The following is a 13,247-nucleotide window of genomic DNA, read 5'->3' on the forward strand; positions in this document are numbered from 1 at the left end:
ACATGTATATAGGATATACGAATGCATAAATCCTTCGCGCACGGAACGATCCTCGGGCATCTTTACAGAGAGTGCATCATACCGCCCGGCAGAAGCGATACATCGTACGAACATAGAAAACGATTTATGTATTGTAAAGTATTGTGAAATATAACATCCAGAGAAAAAGAAGAAAGTTGAGTTTTACTTCGGTTCAAGGTAAGAAACATACCGATGATTACTTTCCTTAAATTACAGTACAACTGCACGCGGCCATTCGTACGATTTGCAGCGAAAACTGTACGAATAACTTTCGACTAGTAACTATATATGCTTGGTGAAATTGATGATTCCTACCTAAATGAGATTCGTTTTGTTGATCGTACTTTCGCCGGTATATCACATCTTAAAAGACTGCTCATACAGAGGATATTCGACAGGTTTGGCAGGTTTGCGTTTCCTGAAATAATAAAAAGAAGTCGTTATGCAACGTACGGGTTTTTGTATTGCCTGCTACATCTTACCTATAGAGGATGTAGTGTTGAAACATGAACACCAAATCGAAGAGTATGGAAAAAATGCCAAGCCCAAACTTGACCGGATCACCTCCGATTGACCTCCAATCATCTGGAATGATTTCACACAAACGTTTGTTAAGTGGGTTTGCGCTATGGAAGGCATTGCCGTCTCCGGGGACATACCAAAGTTCCACGCGTTGATAACCATCTGGAGGATACCGAACAAACCCCCGGCTAAATCCAATAATCGGTTGAGAATTTCGAAACCTTCAGTACTCTTGCGCCGATAGTTCATGTAAGCTTGCGGGAAGTACTTGATCATGGTCGTGGACAGTTTGATGTAGCTCATGATGTACAAAAAATCCAACCAGTGCATAAGCCGTAACGCAGCCGCACTGAACGTGATGGTGATGATCATCATGTACACCGAGATGATAGCCTTGGCCGGCGTGGATACACTGTTGCCACCGGTGTCATACATTCGGCACTGCAGGATCGTGAACCCTGTCCCAAACACGGCATGCATGGCAAATCCGATATCATTTCCGATCACGGGATTTAGTCCGAATTGATGCCGCCGGTAGTACTCGTTCTGTGGGATTGAGAGATTGAAAAATGGTTTAATAAAAAACAAATCAAAACAACGGCATATAGACACTAACCTCGACATAGCTGTTCCAGTAGAGGAAGACATTGAACACGACGTAGCAAACATGACCTACGATGTTGATGTACAAGAAGTCAAAGCTCAAACCAACCACGCTTTTACGCCGATAGTTCAACCAAATCTGCGGATAGTAGCCAGCCGACCAGCAGGCGGTGTACGTCCATCCGATCAGAAGCGATACTATGATCAATGGCTGGTGCATGGCAACCTTGATCAACGCGAAAAGTCTTTTATCATCGACGATTTGCGCAGGTTCCACAAGTGGTTTCACGATGAACCGTCCCTGCTTGGACGGTTGAAACTGTATCGGTGTACTTCCATTGTGCCAACCTTCCGCGTAAGAGATCGTTTGATTGGAGCATATTTCCACCGGACGGTAGAATGTCACCTCGATCGGCACCGGGGTGTATCCGCTATTGAAAAACAACACAATCCCCCATCTTCACTCAATCCCCATTCCCATCTTTAGGACGGAGCAACGGTACTTACTTGGCTTCAACGGTGAAGGTAACATTTTGTCCGAACGTAACTACGATCGACTGGGGAACGATCGACAGGGACAGATTGGCGAAATTTGCCCCAACGCCTATGGCCACCGTCAGAACCATTGACAGCCAAAGTAGGGCGCACATAGCGGTGTAGGCGATCAGCTTCTAGCTGTGAAGAAAAGTTTATCACTGAGTTGGCGACGGCAAACCCCTATGGCATCACCTCACGGGGATGGCTGATAAGTGGAAGACTATTGTCATAGCTAAATCTCTTTCAGATGAGATTAGTGGCACGGAACGATGCTGAGGAGGAACACATGTCCGAACAAACATGATGTCAAGTGATAAATAGAGCAGCGCGATAAGGAGCTGGTGCTGAACCATATTGAACCCTTTGAGAGTTTGCTGCTTTTCATATGAAAGCTAAGTGGATTTAGTGTTTATTCGGCGCTAGCTAGCTACTGGGTGTCTTGGCGAACTTCTTTCCGATTGTTGTAACAAATGTAATGTTGCACCATAAAAACGACATCGAAGAAGATTGAAACGAAACCCAACCCGAACTTTACCGGGCTTCCGAGGATGGATTGCCAATCATCTGCAAAACAAAAAGGAATGGACAATATGAGCAGAAATTTACAAGTAAACATAAAAGTGTTAACTCTTACCGAAATTCCAGCCATTCAGTATCATTTGCAGCAAGCTCAACAGTCCACCGGCCAAGTCCAGCAATCGGTTAGAAATAGCGAAACCTTCAGTACTCTTTCGCCGGTAGTTCATAAACACCTGGGGAATATATTTCACCAAATTTGTCGAAAGCTTCACGTAGCTCAGCATGTAAAGAAAGTCCAACCAGTGCAGCTGACCAGCGAGTGTCAAAGCGCAGAAAACGGCGACCAATACCACGCATCCGGTCATGAACATCTTAACCGGAAGTGACACCACGTTTCCATTGCTTTGGTAAATGTAGCATTGGACAATAAGGACGACGTTCCCGAAGACGGCGTGTACCGCATAGGCGACATCGTTCGCTATCACTGGATTCAATCCGAAAGGGTTTCGATTGAAGTATTCTGACTGAAAATTCACATTAACATGTCACAACCAGGCCTTCCAGTGTATGTATACCTCATTTACCTCAATATGACTGTTGCAAAACAGCAGCACATTAAATGTAGCGTAACAGCAATTTCCTACCACATTTAAGCACAAAAAGTCGAAGCTTAACCCAACGACGCTTTTACGTTTGTAGCTGGTCCACGCCTGGAAGTAATCGCCGATTGTCCAGCACACCGTGTACGTCCATCCAATAAGCATTGATAAGATTATCAGCGGTTGATACTTGGCCACCTTTAGCTGTGCGAATAGCCGGCTTTCGTCGACCAGTGCTGGTGGTAGGACTAAAGGACGGATAAGGAAACGTCCTTGCAGTGTGGAAGTTGCCTGCACCGGAAACCATTCTTCAAATGGTAAGGTTCGGTTCGATGGGGATATTGTGATACTTTCTGGCAGAATCTCGATAGCTTCATTCCATTCCCAGGTAATGGTAACGTTTGTATCAGTCGAGAGGAAACCACTAAAAAAAGCCATTCAAATATTATTGCACTCATTGGAACTAATCATCAGTTTTACTTACTTTGCCACAAGCCAAAAGTGTGCTGGTTCTTCCAAACTGGTAGTTATTGCCTGTGGTTCTATTTTTAAGCTCAAAGAATTCAACCGCTGGTTGCCAAGGCCCGTTGTGGCGTCATTGATTCCTAAGTACACACTCAGGACAATAACCAAGCACTGGAGATGCATTGCCACTAACGAAAGATACTGGAGCAACTCTACAACCAGCGGTCATCATTGCCCAAAACACAATTCTTTAAGATAAGCGCAATCATTGTATGTGTTGTCTTACCGCACATGAATCTGATTAAACGAGATGTTAGCTGGTAGGAAGTGAGTAACTCCGTCGGGCGGTTGTCTAGTCATTGAAACTATCTTTCCGTGTTTAGTTTACCGTTTACTGTTTTTTTTATTACATTCTAAGACCCACATTCATTTTTGGAAGAATAGTAAACGAAATAGAATATTTTAACGGTTCAGTCAAAAGTCTAGGGAATCTGTTTGACACTTACAAGACCATCAGTACAACTTGGAAGGTTAATTTATTGCCAACAAATCGCAAAAAAATTTTGGGTTTCTCCGTAACCATGAATCCACCAAATTGGGAAACCCATGAGTTTTGTATGGAAGTTTGCTTCTGTGCGATTATTATTAATTAAATATCTATTAACCCGCTTCTTATATTTAATTAATATGATATACGATGGTATTCGTTGTGTCAAAACTTGCAACCGCGCGAATTTCAAAGTAGATATACTTTGACACATCAGATGGTAGGTAAACAATGGCGATGCTTGCGGTTTAGTTCTAGATTTATGTAACTGCCCGGCAACAAATTATCCTTTTAGTTAAGAAGCGTACAGTATGCTATCCACCGTGGGGCGTCTGGCTAGGATCGCAAAGTCGTGCGGCACTACTTTCTCTACAGTCCGGCATGTACACCGTGCGGAAACTCTCTGTGCCGGTCATTCAAAATGGCAAAACATTCGGCATATCAAAGCATTGAACGACGGACGAAAGGCAGTGCTATTCATCAAATTGGCTCGGCAAATTCGTCTGGCCGTACAAGGTACTGTTAGTGCAGGCTACCGAAACCATCGATCGTGTACAAATTGTTTCTTTTTTTACCAGCTGGCGGAGCAAATCCTGGAGTCAATAATGTGCTCCGAGCAGCGATCGACGAGGCGCTGAAGAAAAACATGCCCAATGCAACCATACAAGGCATCCTGAAGAAATGCTCGACACAGTCGGTGGAGCTGAAAAAGTACACACTAGAGATAAAGGCACTTGATCAGGTCAATGTTATCTGCGTCCTGTACACGGATCGTTTCGCCCAGCTGAAGATGGACATGGCTACCATATTAAGGAAGAATTTGTACGTTTCTTATCCATCGGCTGTTTGGGTACAATCTTTTAAAGACTCTCCTTTTAATACTTGCAGTGCACTGTTCTTTAACACTATGCATGCCTTCGACGAGAAAGGATTTGTTGAAGCAGTCCCACCGGAGGAGATTAAAGTGGATGATTTAGTATCGGTTTGCACGGACCATGCGATTGAAATGGGTGCTGAAGATATCGAAATAATGGACGATCAGACTCGTCTGATAAGGGTAAGATAACGTTTGGGCTCCTACGATACTCAGTGTTGCTAACATACGCGTTTCTCCTTTTTAGTTTCTCTGTGAACCAAGAGATTTGGATAAAGTGAAAAAAGAACTGGAAAAGTTAAACTATTCCATTGAACATAGTGAGCACGCGTTCTTTCCCAAAGCAACAATCAAACTAAACCCGGAGGCAATGGAGGCTTACGAAAAGTTGAAAGAAAAGCTCAAAGCGATGGACGGAGTGGAGGACATTTACGATAATGTCGAAGTGAGCGGGTAATTGTGCAAAATACAGAATGGCCAACGTGTATGTAATTCACTGAAACATGCCTTTATTGAAAGAATGACTTTTAGTGTTGGTTCTTAACGTAACAATTTGTTCATTGCATGTACAATGAGTAGTGTTGGGTACTTAACATAAAACGAGATGTGACACCTTTAGACCATTACGCGTGTTCCGTTCAACCGCATCCGGGTAGTTCGACGACGAAACAATCTACTGTCTGGCGTTGACGATTTGAATAAATTCCGGCTTAAGAGATGCACCGCCGACCAGGAAACCATCAATGTCCGGCTTGGCTGCAAGCTCCCGGGCGTTTGCTGCTGTAACGGAGCCTCCGTACTGAATGCGGATGGCATTGGAAACGTCGGCCGACACGTTCTCGGTAAACCATTTTCGCAAGGCGGCGTGAACCTCCTGTGCCTGCTCCGGTGTAGCCGTCTTGCCCGTGCCGATGGCCCACACTGGTTCGTAAGCAATTACAACATTGCTCCAATCCTTCACCTGGGCGGCGATGGCCTTCGTTTGGCGGAAGCACACCGCCTCCGTCTGACCGGCTTCACGTTCCTGCAGCGTCTCGCCAATGCACGCGATGACCTTAAGGCCCTCCGCAAGGGCGTGTGCTACCTTTTCGGCAATTAGCTCATCGGTTTCACCAAAGATAGCCCGTCGCTCCGAGTGACCGAGAATAACCCAGCCGAGACCAAGATCCTTCAGCATGGCCGGGGAGATTTCTCCCGTGAAGGCACCCTTCGGTACCTTGTAGCAGTTCTGTGCGGCCACTCCGATCGTTTCCGGAAGCAGGGAACGGGCGAGCGTCAGGTACGGTGCTGGGCAGCCAACAACCACCTCGGTGTTGGGGTCGAGCGGTCCAGCCGACAACGTTTTGGACAGCTCGGTGATGCTGGCCTTATCGCCGTTCATCTTCCAGTTTCCTCCAACGCAGAACTTACGACCCATTTTGTGACTAGTGTGACGAGTTGTTTGTTTCACGTAAAATTGTGTAACGGCTTGCAGCTGCAAACGGACAGAAACAACCGGTGAAAATTGCACGATTATACGTAATCTTAAACTACGAAGGTGAATTTAATAAGTTATCAAATACTAACAACGCCGGCTTGTGATGAAAGTGAAATTCACGACTGACCACTCGAGATTACGCGAGATCCGGAATCGGAGAATCGTCTGTGACCTTCAGATAACCTTCGATGGCAAAATTTTGACAGTTGTTCGTGAGCCATCATTTCAAGATCAGTAAAAAGAGAGGTCGGATCAAAGCTATTTTTTGCTTCGCCATTGTCAGTTGCTAGGAAAAGTGTTTGCAAACACAAAAATCTCTTAAAAAAACGAAATAGGTGATTGGAAATTCTGGATCACAGTGTTCATGGTCTCGCGAATAGAAACTGTTCTTCTGTGTGAAGTCATGGGAAATGGATCCTATTGGTCGCCATGATTATCGAAATTTAGTGTGATGGTCCCCTTACGCAGCCTTCCTCAAGAACAAATATCGAACTACTTAATTACTTACTCTGTTGATGAAACATACTTCTTCTTCTTCTTTCGCTATGCGAGTCGGGGTATATCCTCCTACGCTAAGTCGAACGTTTGTTCCCTTACTCGTAATCAGAGGCGTACCGACTCTGTCCGAACTCCTATGAAGGGGCTCGTCCTTTAGGACCGGCTTTTATAGCCATATGTCCACCCGCCGTCCACGGGAGGGATAATTCCTTCCGTTGTCAGGACACAAGAACTCGTGGTCCGCTTGATTGACTCAAGCAGTACGAGATGTGCGGCAGCTAGGATTTTTCTGACCTGAGCTCCAGCTCGGCGTGACCACGCGGTCGTGCCGTAACCTTACTTTTCCGCTAACCCTTTCAGGAAACTTGTGCACTGCTAACCTCCGCTCTGATTCACTACCGAACTGGAACTGATGAAACATACCAAATATGCAGTTTTAGTCCGCTCCTGGCTGTTAGTAAGAAGTAAACAAAATTTTAACCAACTGTCAAACATTTCCCACGGTTTTTGGCTCGTTACATGATATGCTGCGACCTCTTTTCCATTGATCTTGATGGTGAGTACTCACCACTTTTTGGTGAGTTTATTTCGAACTAACCGTTTCTTTTTAATGAAAACAAAAATCATCAATAATTGTTGGTAACAAATGCTTAAATTTTATTTAGTTTCTTAGATTTAGTCACCCACCGCAATCGCTGCCCGGTTGACAGAAATTGACATTGTTGCTGGTACTATGTAGTTCCAGCAAGAGTCCCAGCAATCTGCCATGGAAAAACTTGCTGGTACTACATGACAGCTGCAAAAAATTTGAATTTTTGTCAACCGGGTGAAATCTTGCTGGCTGTCAAACTGTGTTGCGTAGACGGATCGTACTAGATCTAGATCAGATCAGACAAACACATTGAAAAAACAAGCGCGAACATGTTTCCATTGATTAAATGCCCTGGTGACTGATGAATGAAGTCAGCTTGACAACCGTTATTCTAACCATTCATTTGTTCTGTGTCGTCTGTCCGTTCGTCCGTCTGGCGGGGTAACTGCAGTTTGCCGTTTTTTATCAATTGTTCTGACTCTTTAATCGTGCGGATTTTAAACAAGTCACCATGTTCAGTGTAGCAAAGGATACGTTTGATATGTTGGAGAAAATGTACAACGAACAGCCGGAGCATCTACTGGCCAACGAACGACTTGTTTCATCAAAATTAACGAACCAGCTTGTGCTCCCCGCTCGAAATGAGTCAAGCTCGGTCGATGCCTTTGGCGAGGACGATACTCTCCTCTACGATTGCGAACAATCGATGTCTCCGCCGGTTTCGGAAGGTTCTGCGAACAGCACTTGCAGTGGCCACACAGCTGTCTCGTCGTGGAGTTCATCGGGTTGTGGGCAGGGGTCCATGAACGGGGGACCGATGTCTCTAGGATCCGACAACGGCTCCCAGCTATCCGATAAGGAAAAACTGTCCAAAGTGTTTGATGTATTTCGTTCTATCAGTGATGAGAACGAAAAAGTGCCACCCCAAAGGTAATGCTCGTTACAATAACTCTTACGGATTTGGTCTGTGATGTGGTTTCTTAACAACCGGCTTTTTACAGTGGACAGTATCAGGAGGATAAAATGTGTACCAATAAGCCGGGGAAGTTCGACTTGGCAAATGTGCAAGCTAGTACCTGCAAAAAGTGTGGACGAGAAGGACATACATGGTGAGTGCTTGATTTTTTGTTTGCTCAACTTTTTTTTTACATTCTTGTATGCTTTACTCCACAGGGAATTTTGTAAACCACAGGCGCCAACAAGAAATTATAAATCCTACAACCGCTCCCATAAGAATTGCAATAACCGCGAATGGAATCGAAAGATCTAGTGACAACAAAACATTTTTAATGAGAAGATTTTTATAATAATTTTGATCTAATTTACTTTTGCATTGATAATAATTTATTTGTGGGTATTACTATAAACTGTTTATTATATATATTTTTTGTGAAACGTTAGGGAATGAAAGATCTGAAAAGATTCTTGTGGACACTCACATTGTTCTTGTGAAGTTTAAAGTTCACAGTTCCTATCGAATTTTAGTTTTATCAACTTTTATAGACTTACTTTTAACATCTGATCACATCTTAACCCCAATTTTTGTAAGACAATTTATTCAACATAGTTTAATCAAAAATATTTCCCTTATTTAAAGTTGGCTACTTTTGACAGAAATTTTTAAATTATCTTCATTGCATGTCTCTAATTTAACAACATGGAAGAGATAATTCGGATGGTTACCAATAAAATACAAATATCCCCGATTGTAATTTTGTTCTTAAAATTATTTATTGGTTATTGCATTATAAGTAGTAGAGTACAAATAGAATAATAAAAACTAATTCATTGTTTGATTCTTTGGTAAAAAAAAAACATTCGAAAACATAGTGAAATGTAAGAATACATTTCGTTAGCAGTGAAAGAACGACGCTTAAAACAAAATTTCGGATTAATGCATCGGCATAATGAGACTTGCAAAGGGATTTGCAAGATTTAACACCTTTTATCTAACTGGTGCAGCTAACGGTAAAGTGCAGCGAATGCACAAGTAGACCCGATGGAGCTATGCAAAGCGAGCAGTTGGTGAAGATCTACAGCCCGGTTCAGTTCTCCCGTAAGATGCGCAACAACAGATGGATAATCCTGGTTGGGGTAATACATTCTCCGATCGTCTACGTCGTCATGGGTTCCTCGATGCCAGTCGAACGGCAGGAGCGTGCAGCATTGGCATTTCCCGTTGGTGGATCCATGGGAGTAAGACAGCACGCCTAGACGCACCGGAGTGGTTAGGATAAGTAACACTAATGGTGATTTGCTTTCTCCAGTATCTCCTTGCCATTGCCATTCCGTTGCTCGTGCCTGACCGAAACATCTACCTTTCCCACAACTTCGAGGCAAACTACGGTGTTCCGACGAACGCCACACAATACTCCCTCTGGTACCAGCGCTTCAAGGATAACAGCTTCAACCTAACCAAAGCGATCGAGACGAACAGACGCCATCGTAGGCAGGCAGGATTTAGCAGGACTTATTTCTACGGCCAGCTGGAGGAGCGGATGGAGCTGTACGGATTGAATTCGTCTGGGTGCATGCAGCGTATCATCTGCGAATTGACCGAACTCCCCCTCCCCGAGCATAATGGTGTGGTTGGGGATGTGATAAGTGTGATCTTCAGGTAGGAGAAATATTTTAAAGTGATTCAACTTATGACACCTTCTTTGCTACCATTTCTGCACTCTTGCAGTCCATCGTCATCCATGGACGAGGATCTGCCGGTGGAGTATTTCAAAGCGGAAGCGAGCGGTGCAAACGATGGATGCGAACGGTATCGGATGTTTTGTAGCACCAATCTGCTCCGCCTGATATCCACCGTGATTGAGATGTGACTTCAACACCTTTTTCCAGTTTTGGTCATCGCCACTATCTTGTGACTCTCTTGCTGCTGCTGCTCTCTCTCTCTCTCTCTTTCTTTAGAGATATACTGGAAGAAAAAAGATAATTAAATTAGACCATCAGTTGGTCGATTGACTGGAGCATACCGATTGTTTTACATTTCCCATCCGAAAGCAGTTCGATGGGGAGTTTGTCCCCATTTCGCCGTTAGTCGCATCTGGAACCGTTCCTCGAAAAGATGTTAGCCTGTCGGAGTTGCTTTATCGTGCTAGGAGTATGCGTGCTCACAATGGCCGTAGGCCAAACGAATCCAGCCAACGACGTCGTCAAAAGTCGTCAAAAACGTATCGCATTCCCGCTTAATGCAGCGATGGGGGTAAGTCGCAGTGAAAAGGGGAAAAACCGACATGAACATGTGATTAGTTTGTCGTCCCGGTTTTTAGATTATTTTCGCCATTGCCGTACCGCTCGGCATACCGGATAGGAACATTTTCATGTCGTACAACTTTGAAGGCAACTATAACAATCCCGCGGATGCTAACATTTTCTCCGAGGGCTTTGCAAACTACGTAAGTTTCGTCTCGTCCGATTGAGGTGTGTGAACTATGAATGTGTATGTTGTGGTCTGTAGATCAAAGGTATTGTGGAACCGCTGACGGCACCATCGCGCCCCGTGGAGTCCTACGGCATCAGGAAGCGAAGTGCGGATAAACGAGATGATCTAATACCGGTAACTGCACAGATAACACGTCGTCAGATTTACAAAATGTTACGAAAGCAGCTAAAGGGGTATGATGAAGAATGCAAGATCGTGCCATACATTTTTTTTCATATGATTTATTTTTATACAGCCAACATTTTCACGGGAAAAAGTGCCTACTGCGAATGATCTGTGACGCAGCGCTGCATCCCTTCCGGGAAACGAATGGAGTGATCGGTGATCTAGTGCAGATCATGCTAAGGTGGATATTATATGAATTGCAGTCAACCAGCACTTCTTTTAATCACAGTTTTTTGTTCTTTGTTACAGTCCTTCCTCATCAATGGATGAAAATCTACCCAAAGAGTACCTTCTGGCGGAGGTGGCGGGAAGTAATGGTTCATGTGATCAGTACCGAACGGATTGCCCAAAAGACCCACTTGAGTTCGTAAGTTTTTTGTCGGAATAAATGTTAGGTACAGGTTTGAAAATCTAAAACAACTTTTGTAGATCAATCCAAGAATTATGTTACATTTATGTTAATTACCATCTGAACATTAAGCTGCTCGAGAAACTATTTGGATCCAGTTTAATTATTTATGGCGTAGCTTCCCAGACATATTGGCCTACTTAGAACAGAAATGAACTATTTTCATCCAACTCATCGATCACCGGGCAGTTCCGTCACCGAAACCAAAAGGTGCCAGATAGAACAGGTAATCCACGAGTGAAAGGTGTGAGATAACCATCGGCGCGTGGCCAATAATTAGATCACCTTCGCTGAAAAACACAGGAGGAATCATTCTCAGGGTTTATGGGGCACTAGAACGATTCGTTTGTCGTCAGTAGTCGCTTTTGTCTTCATCTGTCCACACACGCACGACCGGTGATCATGTTGGTGCTGTTGTTTGTGTCTCTGCTTTCCCTGGTGCTTCCATTGGCGTGCCAACAGACGGTAGTGGTAGAGAATTCGACCAGCACTTCGGGCGCTACGGACGAGGGACGTTTCTTGATTCGAGGCAAACCGATCCTAGTGTATCCGCCGACAGCACCGACTCGTCACCAGCTGATCTCAGGCGTCGGTGTGCCCGTCGTCGGCCTGCCGCACTCGGTGGTAATGGGCTGGGTACTGAAGGCCCAGTACTATCTGCCGAGTCTACCGTCGGACTATGAGCCGGTAAATGTAGAAAACTGGAACGACAGTCGGCGTGCTATGCCCGACCGTTTCCGCCGTGGTACGGTCGAACGGTACGAGGTGGACAATGTGTCGATTCGCGTTGAGCCGTTACCGGCGGAGGAATCGCAAAACGCACAAAAGGCTCGAGAGGATGATGATGATGATGATGATGAAGACGACTTGGCAGAAAACCTTCAGAGTTTGAAGAACATGTGGCTAAAAAGTGACGCTGAGCAGAAGGAAAACGAAAACCACAAGGAGTCAACGAAATCTGGTGTTCCTCCACCCGCTGGAGCGTCTTCTTCAGATGGATACTCCGCGGCAAACAGTAGATGGAATGTTTACAAGTCAATCGAATTACTAAGTAATGGCTACGGATTCGGAGGCCATGTGTGTGTATTACGCAGTATATGTGAGGCGGCCGAGGCACAATTTACCCACACGGGAGGTGTGTTTGCTGAGCTTTTGCATATCGTGTTTAGGTAAGAAGCACTGATGCAGGAGAGTTTATTAAAGCCTCATAGTCAAAACCGTGTGGCAATTGATGAGCTAAATTAATATTTTTTATCTGTTTATTTATCCCCTTAGTCCCTCTACGACCAACGAACCTGTATCCGAACATCGAGACAACGAGTATTACCGTGCGGAACAATTAGGCCGAAATGGGGCACCTTGTGCAGACATATTCCGCGAATGTTCCACTTCTCTGCTGGACATGTTCTCCGGCGTACACGATTTACATTCCGATGCGTCATCATTCTTCACACAACTGCCACCATCATCAATATTTCCTGACCCCATACTGTCCATGCGGTAGTCTACCAGAGGTCTAGCTTCTGAAGTGCTGATACGCGAGATTCTAGGTCGCCCCGGCGGTTTCCAGCAGCTCGCGAGCAAACTTTCACTCAACGGAGTAGCACCTTTTTTTGTTCAACATTTATCATCCCATAAGAAAGTCAATAAAAGTTTCAACAACTTATAGACGAGTCGTTGAGTTGCGTTTTCCTTACGCTTTGTAGACCCATTCCGACCGGAAAACCAGGTCAAGAAACGGGGGAGCTGGTGAGTTCTACCGTAAGGTGCAACCAGTTGCCGGAAGGTGCTAACAGACGTTGTAAGTACCTGTTAAACCCCAGAAGAGCGATCGTTTGCTTCATGGAGCAGACCGTGTACGACATTACAACGATTTGCGTCCCTAAACTTCTTGGCGCACGTTGGGACTTGACCTTCCGGAGGAGGATCTTTTTAGTGCGCGTGTGTGTGAAGTATCCTCAGAATGTC

General features: G+C 44.7%; 5 protein-coding genes across 5 annotated transcripts; 3 read left to right on the forward strand and 2 right to left on the reverse strand.

The window, feature by feature from the left end:
• Positions 1-378: 378 nt before the first annotated feature.
• On the reverse strand, positions 379-3,449 carry LOC131271369 (cystinosin homolog). Its single transcript, XM_058272779.1, has 7 exons — positions 3,286-3,449; positions 2,787-3,225; positions 2,318-2,726; positions 2,219-2,247; positions 681-1,089; positions 504-606; positions 379-439 (listed from the first exon to the last, which is right to left on the reverse strand). Exons 1-7 carry the CDS (start codon positions 3,447-3,449, stop codon positions 379-381), a joined length of 1,614 nt encoding a protein of 537 aa, XP_058128762.1.
• Positions 3,450-4,047: 598 nt separating this feature from the next.
• Positions 4,048-5,220, forward strand: LOC131258826 (probable transcriptional regulatory protein Teth514_1449). Its single transcript, XM_058260210.1, has 4 exons — positions 4,048-4,329; positions 4,392-4,635; positions 4,702-4,870; positions 4,935-5,220. The coding sequence occupies exons 1-4, from the start codon at positions 4,125-4,127 to the stop codon at positions 5,142-5,144; spliced, it is 828 nt and encodes a 275-aa protein (XP_058116193.1). The 5' UTR covers positions 4,048-4,124; the 3' UTR covers positions 5,145-5,220.
• Positions 5,184-6,354, reverse strand: LOC131258827 (triosephosphate isomerase). Its single transcript, XM_058260211.1, has 2 exons — positions 6,254-6,354; positions 5,184-6,161 (listed from the first exon to the last, which is right to left on the reverse strand). The coding sequence occupies exon 2, from the start codon at positions 6,102-6,104 to the stop codon at positions 5,361-5,363; it is 744 nt and encodes a 247-aa protein (XP_058116194.1). The 5' UTR covers positions 6,105-6,161; positions 6,254-6,354; the 3' UTR covers positions 5,184-5,360.
• A 2,961-nt stretch (positions 6,355-9,315) lies between these two features.
• On the forward strand, positions 9,316-11,258 carry LOC131271396 (uncharacterized). Its single transcript, XM_058272815.1, has 8 exons — positions 9,316-9,450; positions 9,522-9,871; positions 9,941-10,067; positions 10,301-10,465; positions 10,533-10,658; positions 10,721-10,878; positions 10,941-11,051; positions 11,120-11,258. Exons 1-8 carry the CDS (start codon positions 9,316-9,318, stop codon positions 11,256-11,258), a joined length of 1,311 nt encoding a protein of 436 aa, XP_058128798.1.
• Positions 11,259-11,681: 423 nt separating this feature from the next.
• LOC131271407 (uncharacterized) lies at positions 11,682-12,948 on the forward strand. Its single transcript, XM_058272826.1, has 3 exons — positions 11,682-12,448; positions 12,555-12,725; positions 12,909-12,948. The coding sequence occupies exons 1-3, from the start codon at positions 11,682-11,684 to the stop codon at positions 12,946-12,948; spliced, it is 978 nt and encodes a 325-aa protein (XP_058128809.1).
• Positions 12,949-13,247: the final 299 nt, after the last annotated feature.

The sequence above is a fragment of the Anopheles coustani genome, chromosome 3, assembly GCF_943734705.1.
Source record: "Anopheles coustani chromosome 3, idAnoCousDA_361_x.2, whole genome shotgun sequence".
Classification (NCBI taxonomy): Eukaryota; Metazoa; Arthropoda; class Insecta; order Diptera; family Culicidae; genus Anopheles; species Anopheles coustani.

Bases quoted from the DNA above. Each gene is read 5' to 3' on its own strand.
- LOC131258826 (XM_058260210.1), top strand. From the start codon at position 4,125: ATGCTATCCACCGTGGGGCGTCTGGCTAGGATCGCAAAGTCGTGCGGC. The intron at 4,636-4,701 runs GTACGTTTCTTA...TAATACTTGCAG, and splicing joins ACCATATTAAGGAAGAATTT to TGCACTGTTCTTTAACACTA. The intron at 4,871-4,934 runs GTAAGATAACGT...TCTCCTTTTTAG, and splicing joins ATCAGACTCGTCTGATAAGG to TTTCTCTGTGAACCAAGAGA.
- LOC131258827 (XM_058260211.1), bottom strand. From the start codon at position 6,104: ATGGGTCGTAAGTTCTGCGTTGGAGGAAACTGGAAGATGAACGGCGAT.
- LOC131271407 (XM_058272826.1), top strand. From the start codon at position 11,682: ATGTTGGTGCTGTTGTTTGTGTCTCTGCTTTCCCTGGTGCTTCCATTG. The intron at 12,449-12,554 runs GTAAGAAGCACT...TTATCCCCTTAG, and splicing joins CTTTTGCATATCGTGTTTAG to TCCCTCTACGACCAACGAAC. The intron at 12,726-12,908 runs CTTCACACAACT...TCAACATTTATC, and splicing joins CATTCCGATGCGTCATCATT to ATCCCATAAGAAAGTCAATA.
- LOC131271396 (XM_058272815.1), top strand. From the start codon at position 9,316: ATGCGCAACAACAGATGGATAATCCTGGTTGGGGTAATACATTCTCCG. The intron at 10,068-10,300 runs GTGATTGAGATG...TTTCGCCGTTAG, and splicing joins TGCTCCGCCTGATATCCACC to TCGCATCTGGAACCGTTCCT. The intron at 10,659-10,720 runs GTAAGTTTCGTC...TGTGGTCTGTAG, and splicing joins CCGAGGGCTTTGCAAACTAC to ATCAAAGGTATTGTGGAACC.
- LOC131271369 (XM_058272779.1), bottom strand. From the start codon at position 3,449: ATGCATCTCCAGTGCTTGGTTATTGTCCTGAGTGTGTACTTAGGAATC. The intron at 3,226-3,285 runs GTAAGTAAAACT...GGCTTTTTTTAG, and splicing joins CACTTTTGGCTTGTGGCAAA to TGGTTTCCTCTCGACTGATA. The intron at 607-680 runs GTATGTCCCCGG...AAATCATTCCAG, and splicing joins TATCAACGCGTGGAACTTTG to ATGATTGGAGGTCAATCGGA.